The 21,334-nt window shown below is 55.3% G+C and overlaps 1 protein-coding gene across 3 annotated transcripts in view; it reads right to left on the bottom strand.

Moving 5' to 3' along the window:
• Nucleotides 1–998: 998 nt before the first annotated feature.
• The window catches only part of BIN3 (bridging integrator 3), a 43,683-nt gene continuing 23,347 nt past the window's right edge, over nt 999–21,334 (bottom strand). For all 3 annotated transcript variants that reach the window (XM_055696119.1, XM_055696118.1, XM_055696120.1), the window contains 3 exons: nt 12,155–12,296; nt 9,974–10,108; nt 999–4,499 (listed from right to left, as the gene is read on the bottom strand). In XM_055696119.1, the coding sequence (XP_055552094.1) occupies nt 4,353–4,499; nt 9,974–10,108; nt 12,155–12,296 (424 nt within the window). In that variant the 3' untranslated portion in view covers nt 999–4,352. The remainder of the gene's footprint in view (nt 4,500–9,973; nt 10,109–12,154; nt 12,297–21,334) is intronic.

The following is a 21,334-nucleotide window of genomic DNA, read 5'->3' on the forward strand; positions in this document are numbered from 1 at the left end:
GGGGACAGCCGGGATGCTGCGACCGGGCTGACCGCCTGCCTCCGCCTGGTCCCTCCTGGGGGTGGAAGAGGATGAAGCTGTGCTTCTCAGTGGGGCATGGTCCCCATCACGGGACAGCCTGTGACACCCCGACGCTGACCCCACGGTCCTGGCGTGCAAGGCCACTCATGTGGCACAGGCTGAGCCGCACCAGGAGGCAAGTGCCACCAGCTGGGGCACCTCTGAGCGGTGGCATCCCTCCCCTCTGCTTCTTGGAGCTCTGAGCGCTGATGCACTTCCCTCGGTACCGTTTCAGAAATCCAGGCTGAGAGCACGCCACATTGTAGAGTTAATTTTGCCTTTCTGCGAGCTCTCCCTATTAACGTTGGGACCTTGTGGGTGGTGCGAGCAACCAGTAATTATCCACTTCTGCTATGTAAGATGGAGTCCTCCTCCCCAGCCCGGTGCGGAGAGCACGCAGCGTGCGTCCCTGCCGGCGTGCAGACCCAGCCCTGGCAAAGGGCTGCTTGTTCAGGAGCAGGTTTCTGGATGACAGCAGAGTTTGCACCACCAGGAACGCTCAGGTTAAGTTTCCATCGGTAAAACCCAGCTCTTGAGTGCAGGGACAGCAGGAGGAGCTGATGGCACAGAGCAGGAGCCAGGCTTTGAGCAGCTCTGGGGCTGCAGGGCGTAAGGATGCACTGGATGCAGGAGGCAGGTTGTTGGGGATGAGGTGGCAGGGGAGGGCTGGCAGCCCTGCGCAGGGTGACACAGCGATGCAGATGAGGCCACGAGGGAAGCCAGGTGGATTTTGGAGAGCTGAGGTGGGGTTTAATCCAGCCAACTGCCCCCCCCAGGGCACTGCAGACCACCCCTGCGAGGCTGCCAAGGACCTCTGCCCACTCAGGAGCCGGCGCAGGGTCTGCCAGGGCTCAGCTCCCCACACGTCGCCCATGGAAGAGCGTGGCCCTCGCTCGGGCTCCTTGCATGGCAGTTATATATAGCATCCCTGCTCTGGGTAACCGTGGCAACTGATTTTATTTTGCTTAAACCTGGCCCGGCATGTGATGCGGTTGGGAAGGAACAGCTGAGGGGAGATGAAGTTCTCCATGCCGGGTGCTGGGGGAGAAGGCTTGGCTCGGTCCCAGCAGTGACTGCATGGGATCTGGGTGTGGGCTGGGCAGGGGATGCTCTCAGGCTGGGGTCTCACACTGTGTCCCTGCAAATGGTCCCACTGAGGACAGTCACCAGCCTTTCCAGGACCTGTCGGGGCTCTGGTCCTGCTCCCTTCACTCCTGTCTTCGCAGCCAGCAGCAGGAAGGTGTTATGGGGGTCCAGCTCCTTGCTTTCTGCTGGACAACCTGGGGCATGCCTGACTGTTCCGTGCTGGGGGTCCAATTTGCCAGTTCAGGCACCAGTGGGAGGTGGTGGTGGTTTTCCTGCCAGGCACCTGGGGCTGCGTGCCCTTCCCTGGAGGAGTGGGAAGCCTTGTGCCAGCCCAAGGCAGAGGAGGGACCCTCGTTGCCTCCATCACCAGCAGCAATGCCCATGATGGTGAGGCCTTGCTGTGGTGCTGAGCGTGGCGATGCCGGGTGCCGTCCAGCTCGGATATCCCAAAAGGTGCCTTTCATTTCTGCAGGTGCTTGGACAGGGCTGTGTTTTGGAGAAGGTGAGGTCCTGCTCTGGGTGACCGCTCCCAGCACTTTCTCTTCCTGCTCCCACGTAAACCAGGCAGTTTTTAGCAGGTGGTGGAGGCCCCGGAGCAGCACAGAGCTGCCCCAGGCACCACCAAGCTACTGCCGGAGCCTGAAGCCCCTGCGGCCCATCTCCATGGAGCCAGGCAGGCTGTCTGCTCCAACATCTCCCCCTTTACCCTGCTGGAGTGCAGGAGGCGGTGGAGCAGCTCTCCTCTGAGGTAGGCTTGGCACAGCACGGGCAGGCAGGTCCCTGGTGCCCCTCTCCCTCCCCGATGTGGCTGTGATGGTGGCCGAGTTCTTCCAGGAGATGCTGCAAGCACTACAAGGGGCTCCTGGTCTTTCTGGAGAAGAGCTGCTGGAGATCAGGAACCTGGAGCCAAGAAAGGGCTGCCAGGATGGTGAAAGAAAAGGCTGAGCAGATGTAGGTACGTAGCTGGGGGGAACCCAATGTCCCTGGTGCGATCCCGCTCGTCCTGGGAACTCTTAAGCATAGCCTGCATCCTGCTCCACGGTGCTGGTGCCTTGGGGAGGTTGGCTTCTCCTATCCCTAATGCGCACGTCCGTGTTTCAGCAGCCAAGGCTCCGGACCCAAGCGCTGTCCTGCCCCTGGATGCTCTCCTGGCCTTCATGTACTTCGATTTTAAATTTCTGTGGCTGCTTGCACCAAAGGGAAGAGGAGCTCTTTGGTAAGCGTGGGGATGATGCCCTCAGGGTGAAGCTTGTGCCGCTGGAGATCCTGCGGTGGGTGACAAATCGTTCTTGTTCCAGGAAACCTCTCTGTTGCTTCCTGCCCTGGCCCACATCTCCCGCACTGTCACGGTGCTGAACCTGGGGAAGCTGCTGGAGAAAGCAGAGCAGCCAACTCGTATCTGGAGAGCAAAATCCACATGCTGGAGGTGAAGCTGGGTAAGCCGGGGTGGGATGTGCAGGGATGCAGGGTGCCATCTTTGCAATCTGCTGCTGACCCCCTCTCCTCTCTTCTAGGCTAATGACTCTTAGATGAGGAACAGGCCTCCAGCAGGAGACAGTAAAGCCTTCGCCTGCCTGGATGTCACAAAGTGGGGTGGTAGATGGTGGCAGGGTCCCCTCAAGCCTCTTCTGTCCCAGCCCTCTCCTTGTGGAGGTGGACAGGCAGAGCCACGGCAGCCGTAGGGATGCGCAGGGTTTGCTCTGATCGATCGGTTGCCTGTGTTCGACGCAAAGCTCTTACGTAGCGAGTCTCGTGCATGTCGGTGACAGGGCACGGGCCACCTCGCTGCTCGGAGCTGGACACACAGGCAAGGGACAGATAGTCTTGTTTAGGATGGAGGGTCCCAAACGGGGGGGCTCGCTGTGCCACAGGCTGCCCAGCGGCTCAGAGTGGTCCCTGGATGCTGCCACGCCTGTAGCAGGTCCCTTTGCCGCAGTTACTGGCTCCAGGCTGTGCCAGCCCTGTAACCGCTCTCCAGCCCTTTATCCCACGCAGCAGCGACTCATCCCAGGACACGGAGGGCAGCAGCGTGAGCTCCTGCAGCCTCACCATGTACCGAAAGCCACCAGCTCGGGATCAAATTCCCTGTCTTTGACTGTAAAACTGTTACTTCTTGTGCTTTGCTGCAGCCGCTTCCTTTCTGCCTCTCCTCGGGGGCTGTTCAATCCCTCTTTTTTTTTTTTTTTTTTTTTTTTTTTTCTTCTCTTTCCCACCCTCTCCAGCCCTGTAATACCTTTCTTAAAACCACCCCGGTTCCGCTGCAGCGGGAGGCCAGGCAGCCCACGGGGGGGGCAGCCCCGGGTCGCTCCCCCCCCCCCCCCCCCCCCCCGGTGGCAGTGGCTGGCAGGCGGCGGCAGAGGGCGGCAGCAGCTCGGTGCTGGCACCGCGGACCCCGGGACACGCACCCCCGGCCCTGCTCTGCCAAAAACTTTTATTACAGAAGAACAGTGGAGCCCCCTGCCCCACCCCCTCCCGGCAAAGGCATAGTACAGCCCCCAGACCCCGCTTTTCCCTGGGTTTGCTCCAGCCTGGGTTGCATTTCCCTTTCGCATCCCCCTGGGGTTAGGGTTAGGGGGACTTTGCACTGTTCCTGCTTAAAATGGAGTGGATCCAGAGCACGGCATCACTCAATGCTCAGCACGGCAAGCGCAGCCCTTTCATCATCCTCTCCACATGCCTCAAAAAATGGAATTCGAATGCTTTTACCCTCCCCCCGGGGGGCTACTGGCTCCTAAGGCACAAAATGAACAGCCCAGCAGGAGCGGCCCCATCCTCCTGCTGGAAAGGTAAGGAGCCAGGGCCTGATCCGGAGCTGAGGTGGGGAGGGGGAGTGCTGAGCCAACACACCTCTGATGGTGTGGCATCGAGCTGGGGCCTGGGAAGGGCCAGCAGCATCCAGCCCACTCCCCATTCCAGCCGAGCGGGACGGCTCCCTTCCCGGCTCTGCTGCAAGCCCCTATTTAAGGCAATACCTGGCTGCAGGGGGGGGGGCACAGGAGGGCTCCCTCCCCCTGGCCCCAGGCAACACCTTGTCCCAGCAGCAGGGCAAAGCCACGGGGGCAAAGGGAGCAGCCAGCAGTTAAAGCCCCCCCCCCTGCCCTTCCCCCAAGTCCATCCCTGGGAGGGAGGAGGTGGGGAGCAGCCGAGCTGGGGGCGGGGGGGTGGTGGTGGAATTTCCCAGTCCCTTCCCCATCACCAGCATCTGCTCAGTCATCGGCCACGATGGACAAAGCCCGCAGCTCGCTCAGCTTGGCATCGTTCTCCCTCTCCCGCTGCTCATCACTCAAGCCGGGCCGGTCGATCTGCGCCGTCAGGTCCCCGAAGATCTTGTGCATCTCCGTGTAGTAGACAACCTGTTGGGGGGTGGGGTGAAGAAAGATAGGGGGGCAAGTGGGGCAGGGGCTGGGGGAGGGGGTCTCCTCCCCATTCCGCTGTGGGAGCCAAGAGGTGCGGCACTGCCCGAGCCAGCCCCTTGCCTTAGCATTTCTGTTTCTAAAATAGCTTCCTCCCATGTGTTAATACCACCCCCTTGGATTATTACAACTCAACACATTTTAATAACATGCTGCCCTTCTCTGCTCGCTTCCCATCTGGGGAGCTGCACACACGGGGCTGCCACCAGCACCCAGCACCGCCGTGCAGCCGCCAGCCCTGTGCCACAGCCGGGCTGTCCCCTGCCTGTCACCCGTCCCAGCGGCACCGGGACGAGCCGCCTGCCCACGCTGCCTGGCTCTGCAACAGGTCCCTGCTCGCCGGGCAGGGGCAGGGCGAGCATGGCGGGCATCACGCCTGGCAGCACCATACCCTGCATGAAGCAGGGGGAGGGGTGTTTTAATAATGTGCTAATTAGCACCGCCAATTAACTCCGCAGCGAGCAGCGCTTCCCCCGGAGCGGGAGCCAGTGGGTCAGCGCAGGCAGATGGCACCGAGCTGCCTGCTCGGGCACAGGCCCTTGCCGAAGGAAAGCCGCGGTGCCCGGTGGGCACTGGCAGCGAGCCCCTGCCTGCGGGAGCCCCCCGGCGCTGCCGGCAGGGTGGCAGAGGCAGACCCCCACATCGAAGGGCTGCTGGGCCCTGCAGGAGTAGCCCGACGGGGATGCCTGGCCTGGGCAGCCCCCAGCTCTGGGGGGGAGGGATGGGGAAGCGCTGGCTGCCGGTGCCAGCGCTGCCCCCATTTCGCAGAGGGGCACAGGCGAGGCCCGGTGGGCACCCGGGGCCGGCCCCAGCATCTCCAGCAGCGCCAGTGCAGAGATATGCACAGTCTCCATGGAGACCGGCTCCCCTAATCCTGCTCAAAATGATGCTTATTTTGGGCAGGGCTGAGGGGAGATGCTGGGGACCCACATGCCTTTGTCAGCTGCCTGCATCCCCCCCACCCTGCCACCCTTCCCTGGGTCCATCTGTACCAGGGTGCGGCGGGGGCTGCTCCACAGCCGGGTCTCCCCACGCAGTGGGCGCTGGGTGATTCAGCATCAGTGCTCATTTACACAGTGACTAACAAAACTCACTCCATGGCGGCGGGGCCGAGCAGGCAGATATGCGGGCAAGAGCCCCCACCCCGGCCCTGCTGCAGCCCCCGCCTCAACAAATCACAGCCCTGCAGCCAGGTCACCCCAAAGCATCCACCCCCACCGGTTGCAGCCCCCAGTCCCACGCAAGCAAGAGATGCTGCCCCGAGCTGAAAACACCCGCCGCCACCGTAGTCCCTCGGCAATGCCTTGGGTGAGCATGGATCCCGGCCGGAGGGCTGCAAAGCTGGGCGCCGCAGCTCTGGAACAGCCCTCCGTGTCCCTCATCCCCAGCCCAGCATCAGATGGGCTCGGTTCAGTCACATATGGCCATGCAGCATTGCCAATTCCGGCACAGAAAAGGCGCCGGCACGTTGAAACGAATCTCCCCGGGGTGGCAGGGCCGGAGGCAGCTGCATGCAGCCGGGAGAGCTGCTGCCCCCCCCGGAGATTGCCCCCCAAGCCCTGGCCACGCCAGCATCCACCTCGTATTGAACAGGCAAAGCATAGCAAACGTTTTGGTCGCTGCCCCCCCCCTCCCCGCTACCGCCCACGTGCCACAGCCAGTGAGCCCTTCCTGCGGGAGACACCAGGTCCCTGGGGCCCAGCAGGTCTCCTTGGGGATGCTCTTCTCCCCCAGTAGGACCCAGTGCCTAACCAGTAGGCAGTCATCCCGGCCGTCAGCATGCGTCGCCATCCGAGCCTCCTGTGCTTGATCAATGTGATCCCACAGGCACTGATCCCCTGATGTTTTTCTCCCGTTGAAATACGGGTGAAAACCATCACCGCCTCTATGGAGAGAGGAGGGGGTCTCTGGGGAGGGGAGGCACCCCAAACCTCTGGGCATTGACAGCTCCAGCAGCGGGGGACCCTGCCACACAGCAGGCAGCTCGCCCTGAGGCTGCCACCGCGGTACCTGCTGCCGGCAGCCCTGTGCCTGCCTGCAGCTCAGTACTTTTCCAGCTATGGATACCATATGCTCCATCCCCATCCCATCAAATCCCATCTCCAACTTGCCTTTGAGATCGAGCCAAGGGCCCCGGGTCCACCTGTCTTGAACTAATTTTGTTTCGGGACACCGTGTTCTCCTGATTTTCTATAGGTCGCGTTTACAATGCCACAGCCGGGCAGCGGCAGTTTGTGTTTGTGTCAGCCCTACACAAAACAAAAGCCCGGGGTCGCTGCCAGGGCCAGACTGCAGAGCCTCACCCCAGCCCACAGTGCTGCCCCACGCAGTCCCACCTGGCAAGCCCCATCTTTTTGCCCATTTCATTAAAAAAAAACCAAACAAACAAACCACAAAAGTATCATGTTTTCTAGCTGCAAAATAAAGCGCAAGGCGGGAAGGAAGTGTTGTTCACGTGCTCGCACCGGCAACAGAGCTCCAAATCTCCCCCTTTCATCTTCATGTGACCACTTCAAAGTCCCCAGCCAGGGAAATATTTGCCTCCGTTGGCTTGGCCCAGGCACGTGGGTGGACAGAAGTATTTGGTGTTGAATGTTACAGCCCCTGCGAGCTCGGGGCATGTCATGCTGTCAGGAGACACCCGGCACCAGGGCCCGCGGCCAAGCTGTGCCATGGGAACCCAGCCACCCGGCGAGAAGGTCTTGGAGGGTCTCGTTGGGTCAAAGCCATAAACCTGCTGCTCCAGAGCTGGTTTGAAGCAGGGTCCTTCCTTTGCCATGGCACGGCTTGTTCCCAGAGAGGCGGACGGTCCATTCACAGCTTCTCATGCTGGCTGGTGCCACTTGTCACACACTTGTCTCACTTTTAAACCCCCTGCTTTCTCCAGGCCCCCCAAAAGGGAAAACTATATAGTTTTGCACCCAGGGCCACCTTCAAATGGCAGGTTCGACCCGGAGACAAGCAACAGCAGAGTCAAAGCCCCAGCCATGGTGCCAGCTGCTGGCAAGGACAGAGCCAACCCCAGCCTCCCAGTCTGCCTCTTGCCTTGAGGGATGCAGGCTGGAGCCCCATCAGCCAACCATCGCTCCTAGAGGTACCCGCAGAAGGGGCTGAAAATAGAAATTCCATTGAGTAACACGAAACCCCTGAGATGTTAAATAAGCTCAATGAGGCACGGAGGGAGAGATAACCCGGGAAGCAGCGTCGGGATGAATGGGGCTGGCTGGGGGCGTCAGCAGAGCCCGTCACTGTTCACATGCCTCCCATCTCCGGCTCAGACCTGGGATGTGGGGATGGGGATGCTCCCGGCATCACCGCAGCAGCCCCCCGGCTGCCCCCCCGCCCTTGCCCAGGTCCCTGCAGGTGAGCAGCCGCTGCGGTGGTGAGTCAGGGCTCCTGGGTGCTATTCCTGGCTTGCCACTGACTCATTAAGTTACCTTGGGCAAGTCGCTTCCCTTCCCTTTTTTATTTCAGCCACCTGCGATGGGGGAAACACTGCACAGCCCCCAGACGAGAGCTCCTGAAAGGGGGGAACATGGCCTGAGCCCAGCCTTGGCACAAATGAGTCGTTAGGGGAGTGCCGAGCTCTCCTCCCAGCAGCGGAGATGCTGCTGTACCGGTGCATCCCTCCCCGGGGGTGGAAGGATGCAGCCAGTGCTGGGAAAGAGGGATGCGGCTCCCATCTAAGGTTGGCGGGGAGGGCGGGATGTGACATGCTTTAGCATCCATCTGGGACCAGCTTTAGTCTAGCCTACGAGAGATGCATCAGCTTTGTTATGACGCTGCCTCTTGGGTATTAAACACGAGATTTTGCTCGCTTTTCCTAACAAAAATCCTCACCTCACCTGAAGGGCAGACGGCCAAGGAACAAAATAGAGGATTCCCCAAGGAAGAAGAGGGTACAAACGGGGAGCCTTGCAAACAGGCCCAGCAACAGCGCCCTGCCGCTCCCTGCTCGCATCTCCCGAGCACATCGCTCCCCCCGAGCTCGGGAGCCAGCTGGCAGCCGGGAGCCAGCACGAGCGAGGCGAGGGACATCGTGGCCAAGGACAGAGGGGCAAAGCCACTCTCTAAGGAAACTGCCAGCGGATCACAAACGCCCAGACAGGGCAGGCGGCATTTGGGTTTCAAGGTCTCATCCAAACAACCCACCCACCCACAGCGAGCGGCCGGAGAGGGTTTGCAGGGGGAAGGGCAAGCGAGATTTTTGTGGTGGCTCCAGAGAGTCTGCTTATTTCGGCTGGAACAGGGAGCCCCGCGCGCCCGATTGCTAAGGGAACAGCAAGAACAGCATCCCCAGCACCCACCCAGCCGGCGGCAGGGTGCATCAGCACCATCTGGTAGGTGAATCAGCCTGCAGACAACTTGCTGGCAGCTCTGCGGAGAACCCCCCCCACCCCCCCCCCGAACACCACCCCAAGTCGGAGGTGAGATGAAACACGTGCTCTTTGCACCTCCTTGCAGCCACCCTGCCGCACCTGTGTCACTGCAGCAGCTCCCTTCCAAAAAACACCATAGGAAAACGCCCACACCAGGAGCAGCACGTGGTTTCGCCCACCTCCTGGCACTGGACCACCCCGTGATCCAGGGCACGAAGTATGCCTGAGATGCCAGAAGTTCAAAGCTAGATTAGATCCCAATAACGCTCTTCTCCAGCCTAAAGAAAAGGGCGAGAGAAGGAAGATGGAGGAGGAGCGGCAGCAAGCCACGGAAGGAAGCTGGAGGATGGAAATTAAAGCAGGCTGTGGTTTATTTAGGCCACCCCTTCCTGCAAATCCTTGGTGTGGAGATCACACAGCAGCCTCCTCTATCTCTGCCAGAGCACACGGGTTCTGGTTACCAAGAGCCAGAAAAGCCCCTTCAGAGGAGCCGTGAGCATCTCACCATCTCAAACGAGAGCCAACCCTGAGCTCAGGACGCAAAGAGACCACGTACCCAGAGGAATAAAGCCATCAAATACCAGTGGCGAAGGTATAAGCAGGGCTTGCGCTGCATTACACACACAACCTTGTGGGACAGGACATCACACATGTACCAGCAGTGTCCCTGATATGAGGCGGACCCATATAAACCAGCAAAAACTCACGGCCAGTTGCCCTTTCTATCTGCCAGCCAGCACCACATCACCGAAGGTACCAGTACGTGCCAACCTGCTCTTCTGCCAGGACAAGGTCCTGCCCAGCGTCCCACCCGCCCCCACACTGCTCCCCATGCCCTCTCACCGCTCTGTAACAAAACTGCTGGAGGTATGGCATTTGGGTGGAGGATTGCTGTGTGTTACCTGCGTGTTGTCACTTGGCTCGAGAGGTACCTTGCCCTAAGAGCAATCCATACCCAGGTGGGACCCCAGAAGCTCCCTTCTGCCCTTCTGTCCCACCAAAGGGACACCTGGCTGACAGGGGACAGCACCTCACCTGCGCCCGGACTAGCGACTCAAAGCTGGGTTTGAAGTAATCGATGCGGCTGCTATAAAACTTCGGCATTTCCTCCAGGAGCTGCTTGTTTTTGGCTTCAAAGTCCTCCTTCACTGGCCTCAGCTCTTCACGGGCCTGGGAAAACAGAGAGGATGGGGAGTCAGACATCTGGGAAAATGTCCTTCCTTTGGGCAGACCTGCAGAGAGGCCCCCCAGGCCAGCAGGCTGCTCTGCTTTGACCCAAGGACAACCAGCAACCTGCTAACAGAGCCTGGTGGGACCCAAGTGACCACCTAACGGAGCCTGGTGGGACCCAAGTGACCACTAATAGAACCTGGTGGGACCCATGTGATCATCCAACGGAGCCTGGTGGGACCCAAGTGACCACCTAACGGAGCCTGGTGGGACCCAAGTGACCACTAATAGAACCTGGTGGGACCCATGTGATCATCCAATGGAGCCTGGTGGGACCCAAGTGACCACCTAACGGAGCCTGGTGGGACCCAAGTGACCACTAACAGAGCCTGGTGGGACCCAAGTGACCATCCAATGGAGCCTGGTGGGACCAAAGCTCTGACCCTGGTAAGCCATGGGGCACCTAGAGAGGCTGCTGCAGAGATCATGAGCCAGCCACTCTTCTCCCCTTCAGAAGAACATGGACAAAAATCAGCCCCAAAGCTCAGTCAGGCTGGAGAACATCCCCAGCCACATCCATGTCCCCTCGCCCTGCGATTCCCAAGAGCATCGCCAGAGGATCCTGCCCCCACCGTCGTTGTCGCCCGTGACCTTCAGCTCAGCGTGTCCAACTGGCTTCTTTAAACAGAAGCGTGGGGAGAAAGGGAAATGTCTCTGAGATGGTGTGGAAAAGGGCAGGAGGGGGTGGGCTGTGAAATATTAGACCGGTTCAAGTCTGCCACTTAATCCCGGTGCCATTCCGATGGGAGGGGGGTGCGGGAGAAAGCCGTCGAGCCGAGCCCAGCCGCGGCGCCGGTCCTGCTCCCTGGGACAGCACGCCGGAGGGATGGCATGGACAAAGCTCCGGGCTGGCAGAGCCTTAAATCATATCAGGCTTAAGTAGGTCTGAGAGGCAAATGAGCAAATTCATCATCTGCCACGAAACAAGGAGCGTTTAAACTCCTGGGGTGGAGCTCACATGGGGCACCAAACAGCAGAATACTTTGAGCAAACAGCTCTGAAGGGAAGATGCAAATTTGCAGCTCAATAAAAATACCTGGATGAGATTATGCTATTATTTCCCATCAAATCTGCGGACCTCTCGGACGCCCCAGGTTCAGGACTGCTTAAGGCTCCTGCAGGTTTTAAGCTCAGTTAGTTAAGATCTTTTTTTTTTTGGGGGGGAGGACTTAGATCACACAGAAGTTCATTAAGGGAAGAAAAATTAAATAACTAAAACCGGCTTAATCACCACGACAAAAGCATTCACATTTTTCCAGCCACAGCTTTAGTTACTGAGGCTAAGCAATGTAAGCTGCTTACTATTAAATCGGAGGTCTCTTTTGTTAAGGCTGATAGGGCTATTCTTTAACACAAAACTTAATTTTTGTGGGGAAAGTCATCAGAAAAATACATGTTCTTTGACGCCGAAAAAGTCAACTGTTCCTTCGAGGATCAAGCAACATTCTGCAGGAGTGACAGATTTGGGGGAGAAATGCTGGTGAAGATTTAATGTAAGAAAAAAAATAATAATAATCATGATTTTGCTAAAATTCGGGAGAGAGAAAAGAATCTGGCAAAGCTTCCTGTTAACCAATTACTGCAATTTTCCAAGACTAATTTTTGTAACAGGTGGCAAACACAAAGCCTCAAAACGCTCTGATCTTCCCCCTCTTCCCACCCAGCTGCTTGCTCGGACACGGAGGTCAGGGGGAAATCCCCTACGCATCGACTTCAGCGCTGGCCGCTCCTCCGAGCATCCCCAGCTCCCATGGCTTTTATTCCATTTTATTTTGGAAAACTGGCTCTCTCCCTTCACTGAGTGCTCTAACTCACATTTCTGTTAGCAAGCACCCTACGCGGCAATTTTGCATCAATAAAAGTCATGCTCCCAAAATGTTATATTCCACGGGGGCTTGGCATGGATGTCAAGCACCAAGAGAAAAGCTCTTCCCAAGTTTTCCTGGTGACCCTACTTGAGTTCTGGGGCCACGAGCATCTCAGTACCTGGTGCAGCTTGGCAAGGACGGGTCCAGTCCTCTCCTTCTCCTCGTATTTCTCCACCTTGGACTGCAGGCGCTTGTAGTCCTGCAGCGTTTGCTCCCGTCTCTTTACTGCCATGTTCAGGCTGGGGAACACACTGCTGAACCTGGTGAAAGGATGGGAAGGACATTAGATTGGGATATCTTGGTCGGATGCAGCATCCAAGGCAACTTCCCAGCCAAAAAGTTCCCAGATAATTCAGGATTCAGACCAAAAACACCCAGGGGTTTAAACAAAGCCCGTTCCAAAGAGAAAAGCTTTTGCTGCAATCTTCCAGGAGACTGGAAGAAATGATTAAGTTTATATATAAAGATTTGCAAAGCCTTGCCAGGGTACAGTGTTTGAGAGGACAGCGAGAAGCACATGCTTGTTGGGTTTTTTTGTGAAGGTCAATTCATGTGTCGAAGGGTGTGTTTTTAAATAATAATAATAGTAATAAAAAATGAGCCAATTTTGCAAAGCCTGCTAAAAGTACTTTGAAGGTCCCAACCTGCTTCTGACTTCTCCTTCCAGCCCTTATGCTTTTACCATTAGTTCTTTATTTTTAACAGTTTTCCCCCTCTCTTCCAGCTGCTGTGTTCAAGAACACGGAGAGCTGCCTTATCTGGGATGGGGACGGAAGCTGCTGCAGAAAACAAAGCTGTTAACTCCACCGTGCAAAGCAAAGAGAGAAAAATAAACAATTTCCCCCCATATATAGTCAGCTAATGTGGTATTTCCCCAACACCGTGTCTGGAAACGGAATGAGCCGGCAGGAGTTGAATCAAAAAGTCCAGGAAAAATATATATGAAGTGCAAAATAAATATTAACTGCAGCGACTTTTGCTTTTCCAAACGATTCCTAGGGTCACAAACCTCAGCCTGCTGTACAGCAAGGCTTGCCCAGCTGAAGAGGAGCTCTGTACCCCACACAGAAGGATTAACAGCAGCCAACAATTAGCCAGGCTACGGGAAGATTCATATTATTAAAATGTGTTACAAATTGAGGAAACATGAACATCTGACGGTGAAGACAAGAGAGAATATTTTTGAACATGACAGAAGAGGGAGAGCCAGAAACTGGAGCATTGCTCGTCTCCCAAATTTCAGTAAATCAAATTATACTGGCAGGGACTGCGCTGGTGCTGGGCTGTGGGTTCATATGAAATGGGTCATGCTACCTCTGGATATATTAATTTAATCTCCACACATTACAGGGTCATTCTGGGGGGCCAAGGCCAGGAACCAGTCGTGAAAAAGATGTATCTAAACAGCCTGGTGATGATTTTTACTTCTGAGAGGCAAGCGAAGAGCTTTCTGATCTCTTTAAATTGAAGAGAAAAAACCCAACCCTAACCCTATAATCCAGGCTGGGGGGCACATTAGCAAAAAGAAAACCAGAAATCTCACTTTACGACTCTAATTTGCTTTGGATGTAATCAGATGCAGGGCTAACGCAGAGCCATTGGGGTTCAAACAAAACCACGGGCGTTTGCAGCCCTGCACAGCCACTCCATCCCCTATTAGAATCTCATTTTCCGCTGCTGCGCTCACCCCGGAGGGTGCTAATGTGCCAGACCGGCGGGTGCAGAGGCAAAGCTTTTGTCCCTGAGCCTTTTTTTCAACCAGTTTGCAAAGGGCAAACGCCAGAAGCGAGGGAGAAGGGTTTGTTTTAGTACGAATTTATGTTCAGGCGTTTGTGTTCAAGCATCCCCCACCGAACCAGTGACGCGTTCCTGCAACGCCGCCGGCTGAGGATAACCAGGGCCAGCCCGCGCGCGGCCAGCAAAGCTCTCATGGGCTCACCCGATGCTATTCTCCCTCTGACCCAGACTATCGCGAGAGACTGTCGCAGCTGGGGCCGTGGCACGAGGAGCGACCTGCAAAAGTCATCAGGGAGCTCACCCAGCGTCACCCTGCCGCCCAGCTGCCCGCGCGCGGATCAGATGCTGCTGCCCTGACATTGCTTTTTATGGTAACCTTCACACACGGCTCCCCGTTATATTGAAATGCCGCGGTGGCTTACACGTCCTGGCCGCGTTGGGCTCCAAGCAGGGACTCACCATCTCCTGGGCTATGGCTGGCTGCTAAAATATCTCCTCCCTCTCCATAAGGGCCAAAAATATGCTGTGAGAGGGCTAGGGAAATAGGGATGGGCAGTAAGGACTGCACGGAGGAGGGGAAGGGGTACCCGGGTGGAGAGGTCTCCTCGGTGTAACAACACAAGCGTTCTTTGGCAACAGAGCACGCTTAACGGCAGCAGCTTGAGGTTGCAGCTTCTGCAGAAATTTCTCCCAATTATTAACGAGTTGGCAATGGAAAGGATGGATCCCACCAGGCCAGAGGCTCTCGGCTTTATCTTTGTCCTATATCCCCGACAGGGGGAGGTTTGGCAATGGCACACAACCTCATACCTCTGTGCATCGCATCCAAGAAGCGAGCTGCAGCTCACTCGGGCTGATGGGGGCGAACACGCTGCTCCTCCACAACCTGCCTCCGAGCCTGGGAAACATGCAAGGAGGTGGCCTGGGGCTGGGAAATCCTCCTTCCCCTGGTCTGCAGGGAGGCTGTGCACCAAACGCTGAGCTGCGGCCATCCCTCCGGGGCTGCCAAGCCACCAGCGTGGCCTGGATGTGGCCAGCACTGCCCGCGCATCCATCAGCTCTTGGAAAAGGCTTATCAAGAAGATGCCTCAAAAAAGCCGAGCCTTGTGTCGGTACCCAACACCAGCTTTGAAACGGTGCTTTTCTGATGGTCCGGCTTTCGAGTCCTTTCTCTTACACACTCCCTCACGCTCGGCACTTCCACGGTGCTCGTACATTAAAAGAGCCACGAGACACCAGAGAATTAGCACGCAGCCATTTACATCTTACAAACTCGCTACCGCAGGGGAAAAGCGAACCCTTTAGCTCAGAAATATAGCAAGAGCGAATGCAGAAGACGATCAGCGAGACAGTTTCCATTTACTTTGAAGTTAAAGCTGGTTTTAAAAAGGAAAAAAGGCTGGATTTTTATCCCCCCCCCCCCTTTTTTTTTGTTCCCAGTACCAACTCAGTGCAATTTCGCAGCCCATAATGGAAGGACACTGTACTCCAGCAGTGCTTTAAAAAAATATCTACAGCGCTGGATCTGAAGAGGCTGTTACTGTGTAGGCACAGCAACTACTGTCTCACAAGGACTTTTAATGCATAGATTATACGCTGCATTTCAGAGGGGGAAGGGGGGTGGCTCAGCTCCACAAGCTGCCATTAACACAACGCATCACTCCCGCTCCTGGATCCAAAGCCGGGCTGGCCTGGGGAACTGGAAAGGAACATCAGCATTAAGTGATGGGTTGCTGAGGGATGTGCCCAGGGGGCTCAAACCACCCTCCTGAAATGCTTGAGGGGGTTTTAAGGGCTGTGAGCAGCAAAGTTGAAACCTGCTTGAGTGCTGGAGTTTCTCCTGAGCAGCCACAGCTGAGTAGCGAGGTGGCGTGGGGATTTCTAAGTCTAAACCCCGCGTGGCAGCTGAGGTTGCTTTGGTGCCGTGGTCCTTCACCGCTGGCACCACCAGGAAAGACTTGGCCAGCTGTGGCTCCTCCAGACGCCACCAGCGTGCCCAACCCAGCTCTCCCAGTGCCAACCAAGCTCTCCCCATGCAGACTGAGCTCTCCTCGTGAGTCACCTGGTTTAATTTTCATGCAGGATTAGCTCAGCTCAAGCAGGGAAGGATGCTCCTTCCTTCTTGGACTGATCTGGATTGAGGCGAAGCTGCCTCTGGCACCTGAAGGAATTACTCCGCCTGAATTCCCTGTTAACCCAGCAGCTCTGAAACTCCCCGGGAGTTCAGAAGCGGGTTTCTCGCCCATGCTGCAGTCCTGCCCGGCTTTTTCTCCCCTGTATACACGGAAACACGATCTCAAGTCAAGTGCCAGGGGTGGTAAACACTCATGAAGGGTGATAGAGAGATACGGGCTCCCGCCACTGCCAAGTTATTCTGATGACTTAATAAATTGCTGCATTTCACATGTCACCCCAGTGTCTTTGCAAATATCTCATGCATGTTATTTACAAATGCTCCTCATGGAAAGCCTGGCAGAAAGGCCGTCTACAGAGGCTCCAGAAGCTGCTGCCATCCACAAACACATCCCTCAGCTTCCCAAGCCCTGCCAGAACAACCCCACAAGGATCTCAAGTCTTTTCCAAAGCCTTTGGCTAAGCATCGCAAACCCTCCTGGCAGCCGCGGCGCCAGCAGACAAGGGACAAGGACCATCATCAGTGCCACGGGTGGCGAGCAACATCCAAAGAACATCAGGCACTCTGGATGTCTGAACAACGAAACCCAGAACGACAGCACTTTAGAAAGACCAGGGAAGCCCCACAAGCAAACCTGGGTCATTTTACCCATGGTGGAACGGGGACAACGATCTCTCCTGCTACAAAGTGCTGCAAGAAGTGCGGGTGAAAAGCCCTGTAGCTGGTGCGGGTATTTGTTGATAAGGCCAGCACCATCCTTCCTCATACGCTCCACCCAGACCCTGATTTTCTAGGGGATGAGAGGGTCTGACAGCCGTAACCGCTCACAAATCCCCAGGACCGCCCTCTGTTACTCGAGACTTACTTTTTTTTTTTTTTTAATACAAAGCAAAGAAAACTGAAGCAGACTTAAAAGAAAACGTGGTGGGTACGGTGCTAAAAACACAGAGTGGGAGCGAAGGTAAAACAGCAGCACAGGGCATTAGAGCCCCCGCCACAAAAGCAGCTTGCAGAATAAGCTGCTGTTGTTCCCTGTCACTTTTTAGGCAAGGCTGCTGAGCGGGGATTACAGTACAGGCGGCTTAAGAGGAGCAGGTGAGGGGAGATACACAGGGATAACTAAAAGAAAATACAAATTACTATCTCCCCGCTGCTGGGCGGGGGAGAGGGGGAATGTACTGGTGAACTCCTCTTAGGATGACAGTTTAGCCTTGGAAAAAACCCATAAATCGCTGGATTCTCTGAATTATAAATCATGTTGCCACCTCGTCTCCGCTCCAGCCTCCCTTCAGCTTCCCGTAATTAAAGGACAGAGCTGGAGAGACACTGCCACGGAGGATAAAAGTGCCACCAGGATTCCCGCCGCCGCCGGATTCATTCGCTAGTCAGCCCAGCTGACAAGTCTGGTGCCTTGAAGATTGAAAACTTCTCTCCCTCTCCAGTGGGAGGCTGCCGGCAAACCCGGTGAGCAGCTTGTGGCAGGGATGCACAAAGAGTGGGACCATCCCATCACTTCCCTGCCTGCAGCAAGGTCCCCGAGCATCCCACCTCTTCCTCTCCCTCTCCATCCCCGATGTATCCCCAGTGCTCACCCTGCGGCTTCCTCCAGTCCCCATTTTTAGCGTCAGCAACGTGAAAGAGGTGCTAGGGCTTCAGCTCAGGGAAAAATAATAGTAAAACCTTTATTTCTCCCTGTTTGCCAGTGTCTTGACCGCTCTCATTGGCAGCCCCGTGAGCTGGACTAGGCTGGCATGCACATGCGCTCTTCCCTATGGTATTTTAAGGACAAGCGGTTGGATAACGAAAGCAAAAGGAAGAGGACAGGATCTACAGCTGGCACCGGACAGGGGAAAAAGGAAGAACAGAGCTGGGGAGCATCAGACGCAAAAGAAAGTGACGGTGGATGAGATGAGGAGGAAGTTTGGAGAGGCCCGAGGATGGCTCAGCACGAGGCCAAAGCATCTGGGCTATGTTGGGGGATGCCTGCCATTCCTCAGCCCGTGCCCACACGTCCGTCGTGGGCCCGTCCACCCACCAGGAAGGGGGAAATTAAAACCAGCCCTTCCGACCAGAGCGAAAAGGAACAGAAATGAAGATGACGGTACAAAAAAGCAGCGAGCTGGGGATTAGGCTGAGAGCCCCGCGCGGCGGGAGGGGGCCAGGCAGCCATGTGGCTAGCTTTGTGCACGAAATCCTCATTAGGGGCTCGTTAAGGACATGAAAGCGGCTTTTCCTGCTTCCGGTCCCGGGTACCCCTGGGGCTGCTGGTGGCCGGTTATCTGCTTCGGCTGCCAGCGAGGAAATGCAGCTCCAGGGTTCATGTTAATGGCAGGGGTGTGGGAAGAAGACGACGACGACCCCCCCTCCCATGCTCGGTGGATGCCAAGCACCGGTTGCTATCGCTGGCAGATATTTGCAGACATCCAGCTATAATTGAATTTCTACATCAATCTGCTGCGAACGGCTCTTGGGATTGTACCTCTGGGACCTCCCGTTGCGCTGACACCCAGCCCGGGCTGATGGCACCCAGCCTGGGTTGATGGCACCCAGGTGGCAATGCCCACTGCGTCCCCCCTGCCACAGCCTCTCCCCATCCCGCAGCAGCTCCTCGGCTTCGGCTACAGGAGCAGGACCGTGCTCCAAGCCAAGGGGATGGTACCGTACCGGGGTGAGCACGACAGCCCGATGCCCAGGGAGGTTCAGACAGCTGGAGTTTGTTAAACTGAGACCCTGCGGCACTGAAAATCGGTTCCAAACGTAAAAAGCATTAAAGCCCGTGAATCTCCAAACCACCTGGCTAATTTAAGCTGCTTCCTTCCTTAAATACTGACACGCAATACGTTAATACTAAGATGACAGTACAGAGTCTATCACCGATCCCCAATCCAGCCAATACACCTCGCTGCTCACCCAAGCCAGAGTGAAGAACTGGAAGAGTGAAGTAAAAACCAGCTGTTTTACTTCCCCCTTGCCCCAAATTCACTGATGTGGTGTGAATTTATGCAGGCATCTCCCAAAGAGGAGAGCAGATCCCTCCCGACCTTTCCCAGCCACCCCAGTTCCCTGCCCAACCCAAACGCTGAAATATGCAATATTCTCACCAGAGCTTTGCTCCTTCCCTGAAGTTAAATGAGTGATTCCCAGCCAAGGGCTTCTTGGGGCTCAAAAAGCAAAACTCTGAATAACCCTACATCCCCAGAAGCAGAAGGATTTAAACAATACGAGCCTCCACCCCCCTCTAAATCTACTACTGCTTTCTTCTCCATGGTTCAACAAATTCTACAGTATTTGTCGGAAACCTACTATCCCTGGACAACTGAATGGAGATTTTACTGCACATGTGCCTCTGATTACAATATATTACCACTAATGATAATTGCCTGGATTATACTTATCTGTTTCTTTGGCTAATAAACCATAAAAGACCACCAGTGAAGATGTAATAAAGTGCAGCTGTTGTAGCAAAAGCCTTTTTCTAGGTCAAAGCAAGTTTGGGAGAGGCTAGGGAGGACTGTCTCTGCGAGGGGAAGCAATACCTAACTGGAAATAAGAAGAGCTCCTCAAGGCAGCTTTCATTAATCTGAAACTTTTATCCTAGAAATGTTGCTGGGGTTTATCTGCCAGCAGGACAAGGGGAGGTGCAAGCTCTGCATTTCTCTCCTGCATCTCATCAGCTTCAAAATGGACCCTTGGGCTCCTTAGAAATGTTCCTGGCTGCACGACTCGGCCATGCACGTACCTACGTTCGCGGAGAGTCGGAGAGAACGAAAGGAACATTTTTTCGCTCAGCATGGAGATGCAGCCTCTCCGAGCATGAAACATAAGCTGTTTAAGAGCACGCAGCAACTGTTTGCAGGTGCCAAAGGGCAGGAAGGGGAAAAAAAAAAATACCATATTCAAGTCCAATGGAAATTTAGGAAGTTGGAGAGAATTGCCAAGACTGGAAAGCAGCCAGGATGCTGAAGTAAACACCCTTACATTTAGCTAAGGACCAGACAGATAACCGGCGAGTTCAGCGTTACACCTTGTGAGCTGAAACCTCTTGGCGAAAGTGCTCCCGGGCACCGCACCTGCACCAGGGAGGAACAAACCAACGGCCCCTGTGTCCTGTAAGACTCCACTATTCCCCCAATATTTCCCTACGGCAGGAATAATACAACGGGATCTCGCCCAGCTGCCTCCAACCTGAAGCAAGAGGAAAGGGGACTTTCCCCTTCTGCACCATTCGTGCTACGGCAGCATCTAGAGCACCCTGAGCCAAACGCTGCACGAATGCAGAATAAAGCATCAGCAAAGTGGAAATGGTTTTATGATCTCAAATTAACAGCCCCATACACTGCCCGGGGTTTAAAACACGAAGCAGGGTTTGCCGGGAAAGGTATTATCCTTCATCAACTAGCACAAGTTGGGGAGGAAAAAAACCACCACGAAGATTTCAGAGACACAAGCCCTTCTTCCAATTTTAACAGAATGCTGGAAGAAAAAGTTAATGTATCTTTCATGAGGACAATCTAGATAATAAGCAACACAATTCCACAGAACAAGCCTGGGATTTTTTTCTTTCTTTCTTTCTTTCTTTTTCTTTCTCTCTCTTTTTTTTTTTTCCCCTAAATAATCAAGAATTTCTGGTTGTAGATAGATGACCAAGGTGAAACTTGAGTCACCAAACATCCCCCGAATAGAAACACACTGTAACCTCATGTGCTAAGCGGTATATGAGATTTTACTTTCAGATTTGGGCAGAAAACAACAACTTAAAAAAACCCAAACCACCCTGTGTCAAACCTAAACTAAAATTGTTATTCAGCAATTTGCAACACTTACTGTCATATTAAAGTAATTTTATTTTATTTTCGCTCGCTTGCTCTGTTCTTGTAAGAAAACAGCAAATCTCAGGATTTCAGAAGACATTTGGTATCGCAACTGAAGCACTCCTTAAATGTTTCGGGGGTACAGCCTGCGACACTGGTTACGGCTGCTAATGCTGGTGGGAAGGGTGCAGACGGAGGGGACTTGCACCAGGTGAGACCCAGGGGACAAAATTGCCGCGGTGCCGAGGCATGACTGGTACTGATGCACCGTACGGCACCAGTTAGCAAGGAACGGGGAGGGGGGGGGGGGGGGGGAACCAGAAATCTGCTACCAGAACAGCACTGTCAACAGCTCCAGCTCTCGCTCTCTGATAAGGATTTCATTCCAAGCTGTGCAATCTGTGGACGGGCACAGTTCAGAGCCAGGTCCGGCTCCAAACCTCCCCTCCTGGTGACAGGGTGGCTCTCGGTGTGACTCGGCAGCGGGCTCCCCTCCACGTGCACCCCAGGCTGGCCCTTCAGGCCACGCGTGGTCTGAAGCTTTTCCTGCAGAGGTTTGCAAGCCTTTCCCCAGAACCTGAGACATCCCATCCTGGGTCAGTTATCAGTTACGGGT

The sequence above is a fragment of the Falco cherrug genome, chromosome 18 (assembly GCF_023634085.1).
Source record: "Falco cherrug isolate bFalChe1 chromosome 18, bFalChe1.pri, whole genome shotgun sequence".
Classification (NCBI taxonomy): Eukaryota; Metazoa; Chordata; class Aves; order Falconiformes; family Falconidae; genus Falco; species Falco cherrug.